This window comes from Vidua chalybeata, chromosome 16 (genome assembly GCF_026979565.1).
Source record: "Vidua chalybeata isolate OUT-0048 chromosome 16, bVidCha1 merged haplotype, whole genome shotgun sequence".
Taxonomy (NCBI): Eukaryota; Metazoa; Chordata; class Aves; order Passeriformes; family Viduidae; genus Vidua; species Vidua chalybeata.
The window spans coordinates 15,646,880-15,666,539 of NC_071545.1; the positions used below are offsets into that span (position 1 = coordinate 15,646,880).

The following is a 19,660-nucleotide window of genomic DNA, read 5'->3' on the forward strand; positions in this document are numbered from 1 at the left end:
CAGGAGAGGAGAACAGGGACACTTTAATTTCCTTCCTGAAGGTAGTGCTTCAAAGCTGCAGTAGGACATGGTTTCTGCAGGTAAGATCCTGCCAGAAATCATTTTTTTCAGCTAAATACACACAACCTGTTGTAGTCATCGTTAACAGTCACGGGTTAATTGTTTCCCAAAGAAAGATACAAAAAGATGCTGCTTCCTCAAAATTCACAGGAGCTCTGTGTTAGCCCTTCCCAGAGAGAAAGATTCATTTTGGAATGGACCAAATCCCTGTACTCAGGGGCCAGGAGTTTCACTGGCCCTGAGTTTCGCTGAGGGAGGGAGCTCAAATGATGCTCTGCTGAGGCACCAGTATTGTGAATTCTGCAGTAATCATGTTCCAAAATCCCTCTGGGGCAGCCAAGTCCACTGCTGAACTAAAGTCTTAGGAAACATTTAAAAATGCCCAGAGAAACAATAATACCTTCATGTTTTCTTCTTTCTTTCCAACACGGTAGGAGGGTTAAAGATTTCCTTTAAATTCCTCCAGATCCCTTTAGAATAAATGTTTTTGTAGACGAGGGGTCTGTCATGAGGCTGTGAGGGGAGCTGGGGGGAGCCCCCAAATCTTCGGGATTTGCACCATTCATTGGTGGTTTGGTTGGTGAGGGCCAAATACAGACTGAAGGAGCAGTATCCCCCCAGCACGAGTGTGAGCAGGATGACAAACCCCAGCATGAAGACAATCCTAGGGAAAGTCAAGAAAAGGTGCTGCAGAGAAAGAGAAAAGCAAGTTAAAATGTGGGAGGGTTGAATCCCAGGGGCACTGCACAGCCCCAGCTGGAATGCACATCCGTGTGCACGTGGAACTATCTGCATTCCAGGGTGGTGTGTCCTGCTTTAACACCTCCACAAAGGGACCTCAGGGACTCCCAGCTGTTTCCTAAACTTTACTACATCAGCTAGTCACTGGAATGGAAATTCCATCTCTGTGAACCAGATCTGCCGAGTGACAGATCCTGGAGACAGGAATCTGTAGGATGGGAAGTGCTGTGAGAAAAAAAACCCATTTCTAAAGTATTCAGCAGTGGCAGTTTTCTAAATCTACTTATATGTACAAAACAGCTACAAACCTGTCCCAAAACCCTGCAGTCTGTCCCAAAATCCAGCAGTCTGTCCCAAAACCCTGCAGTCTGTCCCAAAATCCTGCAGTCTGTCCCAAAATCCAGCAGTCTGTCCCAAAACCCGGTAGTCTGTCCCAAAACCCTGCAGTCTGTCCCAAAATCCTGCAGTCTGTCCCAAAATCCAGCAGTCTGTCCCAAAACCCTGCAGTCTGTCCCAAGACCCTGCAGTCTGTCCCAAAATCCTGCAGTCTGTCCCAAAATCCAGCAGTCTGTCCCAAACCCCTGCAGTCTGTCCCAAAACCCTGCAGTCTGTCCCAAAATCCAGCAGTCTGTCCCAAAACCCTGTAGTCTGTCCCAAAACCCTGCAGTCTGTCCCAAGACCCTGCAGTCTGTCCCAAAACCCTGCAGTCTGTCCCAAGACCCTGCAGTCTGTCCCAAGACCCTGTAGTCTGTCCCAAAACCCTGCAGTCTGTCCCAAAATCCTGTAGTCTGTCCCAAAACCCGGTAGTCTGTCCCAAAACCCTGCAGTCTGTCCCAAAATCCAGCAGTCTGTCCCAAACCCCTGCAGTCTGTCCCAAACCCCTGCAGTCTGTCCCAAACCCCTGCAGTCTGTCCCAAACCCCTGCAGTCTGTCCCAAGACCCTGCAGTCTGTCCCAAACCCCTGCAGTCTGTCCCCATGCTGGGGGAACAGGACGTGGTTCCTGACAGCAAAGTGCGACCCAGAACGTTTTCCAGCGCGGACCCACCTGCACGAGGAAGGCAATCTCCACGGGGTGCTCCTGTCCCTGGCCATCCAGGTAGGTGCCCTGCATGATGTTGGAGAGCAGCAGCACCTGGGCGAGGAGCGCAGCCGTGACAGCAGCCACGGCCCCGGCGGTGGCCGTCAGGGACAGCAGGTAGAGCAGGAACACGCCGGCGTTGGAGGCCCCGATGCAGTTGTTGACCCACACGCAGTGGTGGTCAAAGCGATGCACGCACGTCCCGCAGACACCTCGAGGAGGCAGGGGCAAAACAAGTGTCTTGGCACTTTGTTCTTAAGTGAGCGGTTTGATCTTTAGGTGTGTTTTTTAAGCTGAAAGTACGTGGGAGTTGCAGTCAGGGTTTAGCTGGCAGCTTTTGAAGCGAATAAATTCAATTGTGTATCCTGAGAAAAACAACATATTCCATTTCCTCTTTTGTTCACCAAGACTGCAGCTCCAAGACTTTGGTTTCTCTGACAGTACTGCCTGGCAAAGCACCTGAAAGGCAGAGATTGTAGCTCCCACCTTTATTTCAGATGATAAAAAGAGCTGGTGGACTTCTCATCCCTGGCAGTGTCCCAGGTCAGGCTTGGAGTACCCTGGGCCAGTGGAAGGTGTCCCTGCCCCTGGCAGGGGGTGACATGAGATGGGCTTTAAAGATCCCTCCCAGCCCAAATCATTACAAGATTCTGTGACTATGAAAGAGAAAATCCTGATCTGAGGTCCTGACAGGTGATAATTTCTGTTATCAGCTATTCCTGACCCTGAATTATCCCTGAGAACTGATAATTTCTGAGAGAAAAAGCAGCACCCAACCAGCTCCACGGATGGGCACATGCAGCTGTGACCTGGGACCCCAGGAAAACAAACACAGCCCTGTGAGCACTGAGCTGGTAACAGAACAGCTCCTGGGGGAGAATTCCTTTGGGAAGCTCTTACTGCCACGGTTATCAAGGAATTTCAGATCCTTACTGCAGTGCTTGGACCTGGCTGGTTTCTCCACGGTGCACGTGGGACACACGAGGCCTCTCTGAAACAACACCCCATCATAGGCATAAACCTTAACCAGGGATGCAGCGTTGGATTTCGTTACTGTACCTGCCAAAGAGACAAGGAAAAGGACTAAAAATGGGATTTGTAGAATTTTTTTTTTCTGTTTTCAAAGAGCACGGGCGTGATCTTACCAGGGTTGGCCCGGGAGCAGAGCAGGAAGCAGCCCAGGTTCCCAGCCAGCAGCAGGTAGGGCAGGAGCAGGAGCAGGAGGTGGAACTGCAGCTCCCAGCAGTACACAAACACTTCCCAGGTGTATTCCCCAAACACTGCTGCCTGCAGGGCTACGTGCAGGACCACAAACAAACAGCTCCTGGAAAGGAAAGGGCACGGTCTATTTAATACTCAGCATCCTGATTAACAGGTCAAGTACACTCAGAGGTGATCAAAGACTTTCCAAATGCAAGGAGACACCTCTTTTAGGTTTTCAGGCCAGCTTGGATTGCATATTAATAGTGTTTTCTCCATCCACTGGCTTCTCCTTCTCTTCTTCCCACATATACTCCTTTAAATATGTCAGCTAAATTCCCTGCTTTATTCACATGTACTTTGGATTTTTTTCCCTGTCAGTACAAAGTCCTATAATCGCTTGCTGCTGACAAAATATGCCGCAGCAATAGGGCCACAAAACATTCTGCCAGAAGACATTTGCTACTCTGAAAGCAAAGAGAAAGCCCCAAAAATAATCTTTTAAAACTCTGCAGTAATATAAGCAGCTGTTAGGAAATAAGGGCGGCAGGAGGTGGGCAGTGAGCACCAGTTCCAGGGCATGTGGAGAATCCCAGTGCCCCCAGCACCTCTGACAGTGTCACCTCCCTGTCTCAGGCTGTGTTAGGGCAGAGGATGAGCAGAACAGGCACGAAGCCACCCCAGCACTCACAACACAGCTGCAGATTTACAGCCCTGAAGTCGCTGCCACCGAGAGCTGCTGTCCCCAGAGAAAAGGTGTTGGAATCATTCCTGAGGCACCAGAGTTGAGAGACACACAGAATCCACCTGAATCCAGCAGGCTGCACGCTGGCTGCTGTGCAGCTTCCCCCTCAGCCACCTGGACACCCAGGCTGCTGGACTGAGACTAATGGGACTGAGGGAGAGGATGGAGACTGAGAGTCTGTCTGACTCCATCTGCAGCTGCCACAGAGGCTGTGGTAATTCCTGTGGGGATGCAGGAGCCCACCAGCGTGACCAGCATCTGTCACTGAGCCACTTTATCTTCATTTGTCAGTATGTTCAAACATTTCAGGGTACCACCCTCTAAACAACGAGCAAGGAAGGGAGAGACAGCAGCGTGGCAAGCCTCAAAGGGAACCTGTAATCCCTGACTGGCATCCCAAATGGAGACAGAATATCTAAGGATAATACTGAGAGCTCCGATGGTGGCAGGAGATCCCAACAGTAACCAGAAATAAGAGTAAAAACAAATGCCAAAGGCATAAAAGTGCAATACCTTGTGTGGAAGAGCCTGTGCAGCGCCCGGTGTGTCACCCTCTGGAGCTGGGTGGGGATCACCAGTGACAAGACCTGAGGAAATGCAGCTCTGTGTTACCTGGCCATCAGTGCTGCCTTGGGGCAAGCTCAGATTTAAGTACAAGTCCCCCATCCCTCGGCTCTGGAGCTGCACAGCCACGGCACTGGGGAGGAGGCTCCTTTTCAGGAGCTTCTCACCACAGAATCAAAGGTGGAAGAGACCTTCAAGATCACAAAGTCCAGCCACAACACACCTAATCACAGAAGGCTGGACAAGCCCTTCAACTTCCTCGAGTCCAAACTGTGCCCAATGCCCACCTTGTCCCCAGCCCAGAGCCCTGAGTGCCACATCCAGTCCTTCCTTGGACACCTCCAGGGATGGGCACTCCAAAGCTCCCTGGGCCCTTCCCATGCCTCACCCCCCCTTTCCATGAAGAAGGAAGAGAGGCAGGAATGCTGCTGGGGTTTTCCACATGGGACTGAGGTTCCGTAGTCCTGGGAGCCCCCCAGGCCCAAACAAACATATCTGGGTTAATGTGTGAAAGTTCTAAGGAGCTTAGGGTGGCTGTAGGGTGGGGCTGGCTTAAGCAGGGGACAGAACCGAGCAATTCCCCAGCTACAACATGCTCCATCAGCCCATCTGACAGACCAAGGGGAGATAAGCAAAGGGATAAAGCTTGTGGCCTCCAGAAAAGAGAGGGGAAAAAACCCACGAGCCAGCCAAACCCCCCAAAAATGCAGTTTCTGCAGCTGCAGCCCTGCCCCAGCCCCATGGCTCCGTGTCTAATTGCCCTTTCTAGCACAGCTGGCCGTGCTGGAGGAGCCTGCCCGGGCTCCTCGAGTGAATCCCCCGGCCTGGGTGTGCCTGGAATTGTCTGCTCCGAGCTGACAGATCTCTATAGCAACACGGGAATTAGAGCGGCTGAGCCTATTTCTAGCTGACACGGAGGGAAAATATGCAGTGAGAGCTTCTTGCCTCAGATGTGAAAGACCAGCAGGCAAAAAGCATATGTGGAGCTGAGAAGATGCTAAATATTTTGGTGTGAGCGGGTGCGTCTCAGCTCGGCAGTTCCGAGGGACGAGTGTTTGCAAAAAGCAATTTTTTTTTTTTTTTTTTTTTCCCAAGTGTGCTCTAAGAGGAAACACAGCCCAGCAGAAAAGAACCTGCAGGAAACCTCAACACTCTGCAGGCAAAGGCCAAGTGCCCCCAGCTGCTCCTCCACGGCCCCTCCAGGCCCTCCACCACCCTCGTGTCCATCCTCTGGACGCTCTCTAAGAGCTTCAGACCCTTCTGATACTCTGGGGTTTGCATTGTTTTGGTCCTGATCGTATAATAATTTATCTTATGTTGTGACCTTACATTTAGCATTGCCTGTATTTATATCCCAGGTAAAATATTATTTCCCAGGCACAAGTATTGATAGGATTCCTCCAGAAATTATTTCTTTCCCAGGCACAAGTATTGATTAGATTCTTCCAGACAGTGGCTTCATACCACAGCAGTAATTTAATTGCTGCTGTTTAAACACTTCATAGCAGCAGCTATTAAGATATGGGGGGGAAAAAATCAATTTCTCTGCACAGTGTGTCTATAAACCAAAAAGAAGTATAATACCAGTAATAAAAAAAGTCTGTCTGAACTCCTGTGAAAATCATTAAACATAATTTACAATTTAAGTGATAATTCTCTCATCCTTTACCTTCCAGGAATATTACAGCATTTTTTTCCCCTTTTTATTCAGACACAGCTCAACAGACAGAAAAATGAACTGGTGCTTTCCCAATTCCCTGTTTTTACAATAAAATGCCAATTCTTAATCCTCTTTTAAAGCTCTTCTTCATTCCTGCTTCTTTCTTAGTGAACAAGAGCCTGCAGCATTAGTACACACATTAAAGAGCTTTCCCTCAAATATCTGCTGCCACTTATGATTCCCTCCCTATTTTAATCCTCAAACCTCCCCCACCTTTTTCCTCTTGATGACAGCAGCAATACCACAAAACTGCAAATTCCTGGGGCCTGATTCTTCTTTACTTTTCCAAGGTTATGTTGTGGTGTTAGTGAAGAAGGCACTTCTGGCGTGGTGAGAAGCTCCATCCTCACCCCAGACAGGCACAGGCAGGGACGGGAGCTGGGAGACCCAAATGATTTTTACTACCTGCTTGGGCAGGATTTAACCATCTCAAAGGAAGTGTATTTCTGCTTCCTGTCTCGCTTCCTTGAGAGCAGACATTAAAACAGGATGAAATAGATGAATAGATTGTCACTCTGACCACGCACACTGGCTTTTTTTTTTTTTTTTGAGAACAAATATAGCAGTTGCACTAATTTTAGCACAACAAAGCAGGGCAGATTACCAGAACGGGAGCTGATCATTCCCCTGGAAGTTCATTCTCTGCCTGGAAGCCCAGCCCTGAAGCTTTACCTGGCTTGCCCTGTTGACACTCCTTGCGAGGAAACTCTCCTTCCTCCCCGAGCAGAGGCACAGCAGGGCAGTGAGGGCGAGCACAGAGCACAGGTAAATCAGGAAGAGCGTCAGGAAGTCCATCCCGAGCCCTGGAATGGAAGAGGAGCAGCTGTTGGACCCCTGGGTGCCAGGTCCTGCAGCATTCCCGGAGCCCGGGGATGGAGCAGCCCAGCCAGCACTGGGGGCAGTGCTTTATCTATCTCCGTGAGGGCAGAAACACAGAATCCCAAAATCCTTTAGGCTGGAAAAAACCTCCCAGCCCATGGAGTCCCAGCTGTGCCCCACGCCCACCTTGTCCCCAGCCCAGAGCTCTGAGTGCCACCTCCAGGAATTCCTTGGACACCTCCAGGGATGAGCACTCCCAACCTCCCTGGGCACTCCCAATGCCTGAAACCCTTTCCATGGAGAAATTCCTCCTGATGTCCAACCCGAGCTTCCCCTGATGCAGCTTTGGGCTGCTCCCTCTCCTCCTGTCCCTGTTCCCTGGAGCACAGCCCGACCCCCACGGCTGTCCCCTCCTGGCAGGAGCTGTGCAGAGCCACAAGGTCGCCCCCGATCCCCCTTTTCTCCAGGCTGAGCCCCTCCCCAGCTCCCTCAGCCCCTCCTGGGGCTCCAGCCCCGTTCCCTTCCCTGGCCACGCCGCAGCCCCGGGGGCGCGGGGGTCACCGGGGCCGGTCCGGAGCATCCTGCGGAAGCGGCGCCGCTCGCGGCTCCCGGCGCTTCCAGCGCCCTCCGGCGCCCCGGCGGGGAACGGGGGCACAGCACGGCCCGGTGCCGCGGCTGAGCGGCGGTAAAGCCGTGAAAACATCCGTGAAATCAGCCCAGGAGCCCCGGCGCTGCCGCGGCCCCGCAGCTCGTTACCGTGCGAGCCCCGCGCGGTTGATGCGCTGCTGCCGTGCTCCCAGCGCGGGGCCACCCGCTGCCCTTGCCCGTCCCGGGGCCGTTCCTTAGCACTCGCCAGAAATTCCTGCAGCCTTGTGGCCTTTGCTGAAGTCTCCAAAGCAAAACCCCCGCGCCTTCCCAGAGCTGTGAGCGCGGCATTCCCTGGCGACGCGGATCCTCCCGGTCCCACCGTGTCCCAGGCGCGGGGGGTTCGCTCCCGCACCTGCCGGCTCTCACCTGGGGCCGGGCTGAGGTGGGAAGGCGCAGGGTGCTCTGAGCCCGGCCCTCCGTGCGCTCTGACAACTGAAACCGCCGGGGCCGATCGGGTTACGGCGCCCGCCTGGAACTTGCCAGAGAAACTCGTCCGGTCGCGGCCGCCGAGCCAAAGGCTCCCAAACTGCTGGGATGGTTTTCCCAGCTGCGGGTCCCGCTGTGCCGCTGGCTGGAGCTCGGACAGCGCAGGTAAGCCCTCCAGGGATGCTCCAGGGGTTTCGGCCAAAGAGGAGATGAATCGTCCCGGTGGGAGGCAGGAGAGGAGCTTCAGTTTCAGGAGGAGTCTCTTTTTTTCCCTTGGTAAACCCAGTGCACCAAGCAGGACATGAGAGGGAGAAATGCAGGCAAAATATTCCCGGGGCACAGCTGTCTTGGAGTGCAGCCCAAGACACTTGGGTCCTGATGGAGGATGGAGGGAAAAAGCCATTTCCCCCCATCCTGCTGAGACAGCAGAATTTCTGCAGGTACAGAAATAGCTTGGCTTGGGTCGCTGGATGTCACCTGGCGAGCCTGGTGGCACAGAAGGGGCTGGGGTGGGCACAAGGGGGTTTGTTTGTGGGGGGACAGGCAGGGTCTGTGTGTGCCACGGTCCCTGGGCACAGCCAGGCCAGGAGCTGCAGGGAGGGCCACCACCCCGGGACTGGCACCAGCACTGCAGGGGAGCTGGCCCACTCTCGGTGCCCTTACAGGCTGAGCTCAAGGACAACCAGCCAGCAGTACCTGAGGCTGAGACTCAGAGGGATGAGGTTCATTCAGTCCAAGCACTGTGAAAATCACTTAGAAAGTCTCATCTGGTCAAAGTCTGGCAGAAAGTCTTAATGGAAGCCACATCCACTCACATGGGATCCCAGAACTCAGCTCTTTCAAGGATTAAAATTCACTGTCAGTGTTTAAAGTGTTCAAGTCAGTTAAAAATGGAGGGAAAAGAAGCAATTACCTCACTGGCTGAACAACAACAACAACAACAACAACAACAACAACAACAACAAAAAAAGAGGGAAATAATTGCAGTTTTGACTGTTTGGGCAGGGAATAGTAACAGAGTTTGTAGGAGCTGTGTGTGCCAGTGTCAGCACGGGAGGACAGATGCCCCAAAGCCCCAGGAGTGCTGCTCAGAAGGAGATTTGTGCAGGAGAACCTACCAAAAAGGAGCTGCAGGGGACAGGAGGAGCAGGAAGAGGAGGAAGAAGTGGATTTCAACCCCCTGAAGCTGTGACGTGACCACAGAGGTCCCGAGAAGGAGGAAGACCCCGCAGCTCTCCTTGCTCAGGCCGTGCCCAGCCCCGTGCCAGCTGTGCCAGCTGTGCCAGCTGTCTCAGGGAGGTTTTCCCACCCCGTCCGTCGCCGCCGGCAGCACGGCCCGTGCCGGAGCCGAGGGGAGGTCGGATCACTGCGTGGTCCATGGAGAGAGGCAGACCCTGCTCCCGCTGGTGCCGCAGCAGGACGTGTAATTCCCTAAAACCTCTTAGCGTGCTAAGCCCTGGGATCCCTCAGTGCCGAGGAAGCCGGGGAGAAAATCAGAAATAGCAGCTTCAGGGACAGTCGGTGCCAGCGCGGGGGGCTCTGTGGCCAAACGTTCGGCTGCTCCCCCCTGCGAGGGCAGGAGCAGCCTGGCTGGGGACAGCTCTCCTGGTGAGCCCCAAAGTCCCAAAGTCCTCCCAAATCCCTGCGGCAAACCACGTGTAGGCTGCAGTCCCAAACCCTCGGTGTGTCACTCACCTGTGCCGGCACGCCCAGGTCCCCCCGGCGCTGTCGCTTCGGATTTGCCCTGTGGGTAAAGGATTTCCCTCCACGGACACTAATCTGTTTTCCCTCCTTCCAGCTCCTAATTCCCCCCAGATCTGCAGGCTCAGGTCAGCACCAGGCTCAGCCAGGACGAGCACGGCAATTAGTCTGCCCGCGCTCCTCTGTGAGATGAAAACAAAGTTAATTAGGAAACGAAAAGGCCAGAAAGACCCTAGAGCGTGTCTGGCGCTGAGCTGGAGCAGCGGGAAGGGCGCAGGGCTCCCGTAAGAAGGCCGGGAAGGGGCGGCCACCCCCCGCCCGCTCTGTCCCGGTGCCACGGCAGCCGTTTCACCCACCCTGCACCGACCCCAACCCCGGGGGCTGCAGCGAGGACGGGGGAGCCGGGAAGATGCTCCCAGGAGCCCTGCGGGTACATGGGAAGCGCTTCCGGAGGTGATGGAGGAGAGTCAAGAAAGCTCCGAGCCCTTGGTGGGACAAAGCTGCCGCCGGTGAGAGCCCCCGGCGGGCCTGGATGGCCGCGGACTTCTGTAAGTGCTCGAGCCGAGGGCGGCGAGGTGGAAGGGGTGCAGCTCCCCGCTGATCTGCCGGGCTTTCCCTGGAGCACGGCCCGGAGCAGCAGCGCTGGGACCGTCCCAGTGCTTACTGGGCTCCTGCTGAAGCCGTGCTCAGCAGCCCCCGGGGATGGGGTTTGGTCGCAGATGGGTTTCGTCCCGCTGCTGCCAGGCGTGCCCCGAGCTTCACCCCCAGCTCTTCCCCTCCGAGTCTCAGTCTCTGTAAGATAATTTGCCCAGGTAAAATTGCCCGAGTTTCACTTTTGTAAGTGCTTAATGTGTGTTCAGTGACACAGATGGAACAAACACGAGGGTAAAAAGCATCTTCACAGACAGCTGGGATCAACCACAGAGGAAAACCGCGTGTGAATGATTTTAGTGTCAGAGGACAGTGCAGGCACTTACACCTCACAGAACCACAGAACGGGAGGGCTGGAAGGAGCCATAGCGAGGTCATCTGGCCAGCACAGCATGGAAAGGGCACCCGAGTGTGCTGTGCCCCATCAGCTGGCCGGGTTCACCTCGGGCAAAGACGACTCCTGCAGATGTCCAGGGCTGATGTGCCCGATGTCTCCTTGAGCATCCCTGGAGCCAGTCCAAACCCTCCACGTGAACCACAAACAAGTCCTGCTGAAAACCATCATCCTGCCATTTTGGGATGCTGCCATCAGGACAACTCATACACGGGACTGAGAGGACACAAAGAAATGATCCTGGGAGAGCTGGGAGGATCTGGCAAATTCTGATGAATTAACAGCAATTTTGCAGTTGCAAACAGCTAAAATATTGAGTGTTGAGAAGAGCTGGTTAAAATCAAGCCGGTTTAAGTCCTTGGATCATCTATTCATTAATGTAACATGTCAGAGAAATGAACTAATCCTTTTGATAGACAAATAAATACAAGAAGATGCCTAAGTGAGGCTCCTGGGGAGAGGGGGTAGGTGTGTGCCCCAGGTGAGACCAGGGCTGTGCCAGGTCACATCTGAGTGCCACGTGTAGCCCCAACCTTCCCAGCCAACGTGGCCTCCCCAGTGGCACCGCCAGCAGCCAAAGATAGAGTAAAAGCTGTTATTTTAAGGAATTTTGGAGGAAATACAGGCTCTTGGGGCGTTTCTTCCCACGGTGAGGGGGACACAGCACACACTGTAACCCCCCCACCCGTGGGCTCCACGCGGCATCTCCAGGAGCGACCCCAAAGGATGGAAAAGCCACCACAACTCCTCTCTTTCCCTCCTTCTTTTCCAGTCGCAGCCATGCCGGCAACCAACCAGGGCTGGCCCGAGTCCTTCGGGTTCCGGATAAGCGGCTCCGGGCCGTGCTACATCCTGTGGGTGCAGGAGGGCAGCAGCGCGGCGCTGGCGGGGCTGCGCCCGGGGGACGAAGTGCTGGAGATCGAGGGACAGCCCGTGTCCTCCCTGGGCTGCGAGGCGCTGCTGGGGCTGGCCCGGCGCTGCGGCAACGTCCCCCCCAGCATCGGCGTGGTGTCCCGGCTGCAGCACGCCAGCATCCCCCCCGGGCCCCGGGGATGCTTCGGCTTCGAGCTGGCGAGCGAGAGCCCCCCGCGCGTGGCCAGCGTGAGCCCCGAGTCGCCCGCCGCGGCCTGCGGGCTGGAGCCGGGGGATTACGTGCTGGAGGTGGACGGGACGCCGGTGGCGCTGCCGGAGGCGGCGGCCGCGCTGGTGGGGTCGTGCCGCGGGCGCTCCCTGCGCCTGGCGCTGCTGCGGCCGCAGCGCGGGGACCCCGCCGGGGACCCCGGGCCCAGCGCCGGCCCCCCGCGCCGGGACAGGAGGCAGAAGGCGCAGGAGTTCAGCAGGAAGGTGAGGCCGGGGTGTGGGGTGAGGGGCAGGGGCGCTGGGCTCCCCCTGCGCCGAGCGGGTTGGAGATTCTCACCTCCAGCCTTGGCACGGGGATGGGGAACGCTCCCGGCTTGGTCACGGGGCTGGGGTGCAGATCTGGGGCACGAACACCCGAGAGAAGGGTCTGGTAGAACAGATGGGTGCTGCAAAGGGTTAACCCTAACCCTAACCCTTGGAGGTTCCCTGGGGGTGACCCCAAATTCTTGTTCACTTGCACTACAGGAGTGTGGAGAGACCCACAGGGCAGATCCTGCCTGGATGTCCCTTGAAAGTCTGAGCCTGTCACCCCGCAGACATTTTAGTTCTTATTTTGTTGCAAAAGGGAAAACATCAATGTGATTACATCTTCATTGTGCTCCTGCAAGCTTCCTAGTGGGTATTTTACCAAACACCTCGCCTTGTACTAATTATTAATTTGATCACAGTTGTTTTTTTCAATCTTTCTAATTTCCATTTCAAAGTAGCCTTTTAAAATGCTGTTATGAAAATAACCAGGCTGGTAGGGCTTTTTTTTTTTTTTTTTTTTTGATCCCGAGTTAATAAAGGAACAAGACATCCATAAAGAGATTTCTGGGTATCAGGCAAATCCCCTCAGTCAGCTTCTCCATTAAAGATTCACGAGAACCCACTGAGGTTTGGATTCATGGGCGTGGGAAACAGATACCTGCTGATTACAGGAGATTAACGACGAGGGGCGGATGTTCCGCGCCGCCTCCGTCTCTGAAGTCACATTAAACCAAGTAAAAGATTCCTGGAGGATCACAGGAGAGCAAGTTTGTTAAGGCGCTGTGAGCACCCCCGTCAGCACCTCTGTTCCCCTCCCTCCCCAGCCCAACAAAGCCACCCGGGACAGCCCCGGCCAGCGTGGGCAGAAGCAGGAACGCAGAGCTGCTGGCTCCTGGAGCACAGCTCGGCTGGCAGATGCCTCTCCAGAGGGAATTCACAGCGCAGATGTTTGAAGTGGCTTCAGTTTCTATATGATGTAGAAAATCCTGAAGGTGGGGATCAGGCAGAGGGGGTGTTTTACCCCCTCCTTTTCCTGGGACCGTGGCTCTGGTCGGTGCTGCTGGTGCCCAGTGCGAGGCTGGAAGGTCGGAGGGTGCTGGTGGTTTGTGTTTCACACTGCACTGCCCACGGGTCACCTTTTCCCAGCCTCCTTCGTTTGGTAGAGCCCCGGCTTGAATCTCCTGCCTGGCAGACAGTGGTGTCCGTGTCAGTGGCACTGCAGCGGGGCTGTGCCAGCGTCCTGGCATGCTGAGGGCATCACCGGGAAGCCAGGGCAGTACTCACAGCCTCAGTTCCAGGGCAGCGTCTTCTCTTGTCCCCTGTGTGCTCAGGGACACGCTGGGGACCGCATGAGGGCTGGCAGTACCCCCGTGGTGGTGCAGTCCCCATCCCTGGAGGTGTCCAAGGAGTGGCTGGACACGGCACTCAGGGCTCTGGGCTGGGTGAGAAGGTGGGGATCAGGCACAGCTGGGACTCGAAGATCTGGGAGGTCTCTTCCAGCTGAAACGATTTCGTGATTCTGTGAATCCCACCCACCAAGCCCTGCAATCCCAGCCCAGGCAGAAATTTCACAGCAGTGCTCTGGGATCCATCCCACCAGGAGCACCACGGTCTGTCAGTCCTGTGCTGGACCTGGGGACCGTGCTCACGAGCCAGCCCAGGGGACGCTGCTGCTGTGGCTGCCCCAGATTTGGTAACCTTGAAGTGCTGCTGCTGCCGGGAGCCCCCGCAGTGCCTGTGCAGGGCCAGCGGCACCGGGGGGCTCTGCCGGGGTCCCGGGGCCGGTGTCAGCCTCCCTGGGGAGCTGCCAAGTGGGACAACACCTGCAAGAAATGGCTCTTCCCCTTCCCCAGGCAGTGATGCCTGTGGCTCCCTGGCACCACAGGGCCACACGGAGCCCTGCACACACCCCCAGTGCCCCGGGGAAGGGTGAGGGGCTCCTCTGCCCTTCCTGCAGGTAAACCCTGCAGTGAAACCTGCTGGCAGCACAAAAACGTCGCCTTTCAGGAAAGCCCAGCATGCACAGGTACCGAGGGGAGGTCACAGGGAGCTCCTGCATCCCACACGAGAGGTCCCGGTGAGGAACCTGCTCCCTCTGCCCAAGGACAAGGGGCAACCCCCAGTGTGGGAGGAGGTGAATAAGGAGGGTCCCGGGTAGGGTAATTGGCTCAATGGTAATTAACTAATTACTCTGCCTGTCGCAGCTGGAGAGGATGGGGCAGCGCTAAGGGCAGGACGGAGCTGCCCAGAGGGATCAGGGAGCGATGCACGAAGCTTAAATAGCTCCAAAAGCCCATTGCAGCATCCTCTGCCTGGCAGACTCCAGCCTGATCCCACCCCAGCTGTGCCAGAGCCACTCCTGCAGGGCCAGTGCCCCAGCGGAGTTTGGGGTCACACCACTGCTCTGGTGGGCTGCTTGGACCAGCAGTTCCACGCGTGGGAGCAGAGCAGGGCTCTGTGGTGGGCTGACCTCTCGAGCGTCCCTCTGCGTGGTTCCCTGCACCTTGGCCGAGCGGGCAGTGGGACACGTTTCCCGTGTGGCAGTGCCCTCGCCCACGGTCCCACGCCCTCCCGCTCAGTGTCCCTCTCCCCTGGTGCCCTGTCCCACGCTGCAGGTGGATGCCATCCTCGGGGAGCAGCCGGAGCTGAAGGAGAAGGTGTTCACCGTGCTGAAGCAGTACGCGGCCGAGAGGAGGGTGGAGCGCCTGGCCCACGCCCTGTGCTTGGTGCTCACCCAGGAGCGCCACCAGCCCCTCATCGACAGCATCAGGTACAGGGGCACCGCCCTGGGGCCATCAAACCTCCCCGTGCCTGCTGCTGCGGGGAGCAGGGCGGGCTGGGAGGGTCCTGCAGGGAAGGGGTTGGGAGGGTCCTGCAGGGAAGATGCCAACCAGTTCCCAAGGGACAGCTGAGCCAAGCTTGGTGGCAGAGGTCAGCCCAGCACCCCTGTGCCCTCCTGCCCAGGGGAGGAGTGTGGGGGGCCTGCACCCACTGCCTCTGCCTGCAGCAGGGGATGTGGCTCCCATTCTTGGCTGTGATTTGGAAGGGAGATGGGATTAGCTGCAGAGCCACTGGAGATTCTCCAGAAGCTTGGCCAGAAAACAATCTGAGCTCTGCAGGGTGAGAGCTGGTGCGGGCGAGGGCTTGGCCAGCGCTGCTGGCAGTGGGGGGGCTGGGGGGGTCTCTGCTGGAGCCATGGGGTGCCAGGGAGTGGTCACTCACCCCGGCATGCCCTGGCACTGCTCTGCTGGGGCTCGGGGTCCCCGGCACCACGGCAGCCGATCTGGCAGCGAGGCCGGAGCCGGGGCTGGCCCAGGGACACGTGGTGGGATTACAGCCAGGCTGAGACGATGGCCATTAGGGAATCAGGTCTCCATCTGGCCTCGCTCCGGGCCCAGCTTTCCAATTGCTGCTTTAATCAGAGGAATTGCAAGATATTACAGTTTCCATAACAACGTCCCCGTGCGGGGTCTCTGCTGCGACGGGCAGGGTGGGGGGTGGCTCGGGGCCCTGGCCATGCAGTGTCCCCCAGCTGTGCTGTGACTGCGTGGGGGTCCCCCAGAGCCCCCCGCACCTGGGGACAGCAGGCACAGAGCCCTGCAGAGGGGACAGTCAGCTGCCCGCAGTCACCTTGTCCAGGCGCCCATGTCCAGCCTGTCCTGTCCCCACTGAGCATTCTGGAGGGAGCCAACCTGCCAACAGCTGGGGCTGGGGGCAGGGATGGATGGCACCGAGCCAGGCCTGCACCATCACCCCAAACTTAATCACAAAATAAGCCCCCGCCACTCACAACTCAGGAAAATTCTTTCCCCCCAGCAAGATCCGTGAAAATGCCTCAAATGCCTCGGATATCCCCTTTGTCATCATCCCTGGGGAATTATGTGGGATTACTTCCCCTCACAGAGGGGATTTGAATAAGTGTCCAAATCTTCTTCCGGACCCAAGCCCCTCTGTGGGGGGCACAGCAGGTTCCCCCCAGGATGTCCCTGTCCCAGCAATCCCTGTGTCAGCAAGGAGAGCGTGGCCGGACCAGGTGCTGCCATCCCGAGCTTGCCCCATGCCCAGCCTGTGATGCCAGGGGCAGCACCACGTTATGGCTCCCCAAAACAGGGTCAAACCCCCTGACTGCCCCCTGCCCCCGTGTGAAAGGTTAACGCCAGGGCTGGGGCAAGGGGTGCCGTGGGTCTGGCAGCTAATCTGGATTTAATGGAAATTAAATATTTAGCTCAGTGAAAAGATTTACTGTCTAATCTTAATGAAATGAAGTCAGGAAAATAAATAAAAGAGGTGCCTTGGAGACCAGGTTTCCCAGCTGTGGGTGCTGGGGGCAGTGCCAGGCGTGCTGTCCTGATCCCAGCTGCTGATCCCGGGGTCTCTCCGGTGACTTCACTGCCAAGCAAGAGCTGTCCCTGCTTTTACTCTCACTGAAGGTGGTGAGCAGCTCCCAGGAGCTCTGGATTCAGGGTGCTGTGAATTCCTTGGGTGATTCCAGCCGGTTCAGTGTGTCTCTGACTGAGGAGGGGCCCTGAAGCAGCACACGGGGCTGGGAAGGGCCGTGGGGGGTTCATGCAGGGGGTGTCCCGGTTCCAGCGCTGGCTCTGGGGTGGGAGCAGTGTGGGGGTGCTGCTGTGGCCGTCGTGCTGTCCTGGGGCACAGGGCAGCCACCCCGGGCACTGATGTGGGTGCAGCCTGGGCAGAAGAGCCCATCAGACCTGGCCCAGCGAGAGTCCTGGGGCTCATCCTGTGGGATCACCTCAGGGGGGACTTGGGACCTCGGGAGTTCCCATCGGGCGTCGCTGTGAGGCTGTGCCCAGTTCTCCAGGGACTGTTTCCACCTGAGACGGGGTCAGTCCTGCACACCCCCGTGATCTCATCCACGTGCTCGCCCTGAGGAGCCCTCGGAGGGCTGGGATGAGCCTCTTCTCCCCAGGACGGCCGTGCCATCGGCCAGGGACTGGGATGGAGGCCGGGCTGATGGGTCCCCGCCGCTGTTCCGTGCCCCGGGCAGGCGGCTGAGCCCTGGCATGGGCACACGGTGGTGGCGGGCTGTGTGTGCCCGTGTGTCCCCTGTCACGCAGGGCCAGGCGCCGGTACGTCCCCGTCTCCCACTGACCCTCGCGCTGGCCTGATTGGATCTTCCCTCTGCTCCAGCTGTATTTATTTTTGTGCTGTCGCTGCTGCCGGCTGTCCTCTGCTGTCCCCTCCCCTGCTGTCCCCTCCCTGGGCTCCCCCCGGGCTTTACCGCGCTCCCTGCAAAGTGCTGCGGCTCAGCGTAACCCCAGACCCCGACTCAGCACACGGATCCTCCCGGGGCTGCAGCCACGTCTCCTCTGTCCTCGAGCCGGGCTTTTCCACTACCGGATATTTCCCCCCCCCCCCCCCCTTTCTTTTTATCTCAAATGGATTTCATCCCATTTGCCCAGAATTAAGCTCCTGCAGATTTTAATTTGCTGACATTTTTTTTTTTTCATCTGCCCGGTTGTGGATAGCGGGGATAATGCACGTGCTGTGCCGGGTCCTCCCCGCTCCCATCCCCTGCCCATATGGCTGATGTGTGTAGGCAAAGTGCACAGCTGTAGTTCTGCCCAAGGATGCTGAAATCCGGCTGCCGGGGGGGAAGATGAGCTGTCTCGGGTGAGTAACGAACGCACCTTTCCCGGGGGTGAGGGAAGTGGGTTTAAATCAGGTCCATTCTGGAATGTGGCAGCCCCTGGCACTGCGAAAACAAGGTGTGCTGGAAGTTAATTAACTCTTAGCATGCGTATTGCCTCGGAGCTGCTCCGCTCGCGGACTCCGCCAGGAGGAGGCTCTAATTTGGGTTATTCCATCACCTGCGACAGCAGAGCGAGGGCTTTGTCCCCTCTGCTCCCCGCGCCGGGGCTGCCTGTGCCCCGCTCGGGCTGGGGCGGGGATGGGTTATTTTGGGCCGGCCGCGGTCTCAGGGGGTCACGTCCCTCGGTGCTGCTCTGATTTCTGAGCTGGTTCCAAACCAGGGCAGAGCTGCGGTTCCGGCAGCGCCGGTGCTCTGCAGAGCTGCCGCCAGCACCCCCAGCCCACCGCTGGGCTCCGGGGGCAGGAGTCACCCTCGGAGCCGAGCGGGACACGGGGGATCCTCCTCGGTGTCACGCAGGGCTGTGCACTCGCCCACCCCCACGGCCCGGGCACTGTGTCCCTTCGCAGCGTGGGTTTTCCCGGCGGTGCCGTGCCAGGGATGCGCCAGCCCCCGGCAGCAGCGTTTGGGTTAAAAACATCTGTTTGCAGTGGAACTGGGGGGGAAATTCAGATCCCATCCTCCGAGCCGCAGTGCCGGGAACAACAACTGGCCCTGGTGGTCACACAGCCAGTGTCCTGTTAGCCCGGGCTGGCATGGGCGATGTGCGTGATCCAGCCCCTCGCCCCGGCTGCGTCCTTAGGGGAAAGCTCTGGCTCTCTTCGGACTGTGAGGTGTTGTCTTGGGTCTCCTGTAAGTCGTGTTGTGCTTAGGACGGTTTGGGGCAGTTTGTTCTTCACTGCTTTGGTTTCGCTCCGGTTGCTCCCGGGGAAAAGCCAAGGGAGCCGCGCTGGGCTGGGCTGGGCTGGGCAGGGCTGAGCCCGCTCCCACCGCAGCCAGCTCTGATCGCCGGCACAGCTGAGATCGCTGCCCATCGGGGGCTCCCTTATTACGGGAGAAATTCCACCGAGTCCGTGTTAATGACGCTCCCAACACAATCTATTTGTCTCAGCTTGTTTTTTTCACGGCAATAAAACCGCTTGGCGTGTTCCCGTATTAAACTGCTCCAGCCATCTGTGACCGGCCCTGGATCAGAAATTTCATTCCAGCCATTAGGATTTATATATTATGGATTGTGCTGCTTCCCTGCTTCTCACCCCCCTCCACGTACCCACTTCTCCAGGGCTGGGGGGAGCTTCCCAGCTCTTTTGGATGCGGATGGAGCATGAGAGACCCCCTGAGTCCCTGATGCTGTCACTGACACTGATACTGTCCTCCTGTCCACGGCCCCGGCATCCCCACTGGAAAACCACCTGGATCACAGGATGGTAATGGAGGAAAAGCAGCTCTTGTTTGCTTCCATTAAAAAAAAAAAAAAAAAATCCCTAATCTGATGGCCCAGCATATGCTCAACTGCCCAAAAAAATAGGGGAATTAGGGCGGCAGGGAACAAAACGTGTCAGCAGTGAGACAATTGGGAGCGAGTTCCTTTTTTATTGGTGGAGTTCAAATAGGTCATGACCAAAATGCCTCGGTGGGAAATCTCCTGATAGGAGATTAAATTCCTTTGGCAAATCAAACTCCGGCTGGGATGCAGATGGGATCAGCCTGGCCCGCCTGCGCCCTGCTGGAGTCACAACTTTTATTTTGGGAAGTGGTTACTTAGGATGAGTTTTCCAGTGTCTTAAAGAATACAGGGAAAACAGCCTGGAGCTGCAGGAAAAGCCTTTCTGGGGGTCTCTTTGAATGTCTCCGTGTCCCCGGAGCTGTGGGACCGCCTGTCCCTGCCAGGGCAAGGACAAAGCCCCCAGGT

General features: G+C 56.9%; 2 protein-coding genes across 7 annotated transcripts in view; one reads left to right on the forward strand and one right to left on the reverse strand.

Annotated features, from left to right (window-relative positions):
• Positions 1-349: 349 nt before the first annotated feature.
• ZDHHC4 (zinc finger DHHC-type palmitoyltransferase 4) lies at positions 350-7,981 on the reverse strand. 3 transcript variants are annotated; one of them, XM_053957667.1, is made up of 7 exons: positions 7,943-7,981; positions 6,782-6,912; positions 4,339-4,412; positions 3,026-3,204; positions 2,814-2,939; positions 1,848-2,092; positions 350-747 (listed from the first exon to the last, which is right to left on the reverse strand). In XM_053957667.1, exons 2-7 carry the CDS (start codon positions 6,902-6,904, stop codon positions 463-465), a joined length of 1,032 nt encoding a protein of 343 aa, XP_053813642.1. In that variant the 5' UTR covers positions 6,905-6,912; positions 7,943-7,981; the 3' UTR covers positions 350-462. The 3 variants fall into 3 exon arrangements, with proteins under 3 accessions (XP_053813642.1, XP_053813641.1, XP_053813643.1); XM_053957666.1 differs by lacking the exon at positions 7,943-7,981 and adding an exon at positions 7,685-7,764; XM_053957668.1 differs by lacking the exon at positions 7,943-7,981 and having other exon boundaries at positions 450-724; positions 6,782-7,296.
• Positions 7,982-8,088: 107 nt separating this feature from the next.
• GRID2IP (Grid2 interacting protein) overlaps positions 8,089-19,660 on the forward strand; it is a 38,531-nt gene continuing 26,959 nt past the window's right edge. For 2 of the 4 annotated variants that reach the window (XM_053957643.1, XM_053957644.1), the window contains exons 1-3: positions 8,089-8,167; positions 11,521-12,092; positions 14,753-14,907. In XM_053957643.1, coding sequence (XP_053813618.1) covers positions 11,529-12,092; positions 14,753-14,907 — 719 coding nt within the window. In that variant the 5' untranslated portion in view covers positions 8,089-8,167; positions 11,521-11,528. Of the gene's footprint in view, positions 8,168-11,520; positions 12,093-14,752; positions 14,908-17,742; positions 17,772-19,660 lie in introns of those variants that run through there. The other 2 variants (XM_053957645.1, XM_053957646.1) reach the window with 1 other exon arrangement.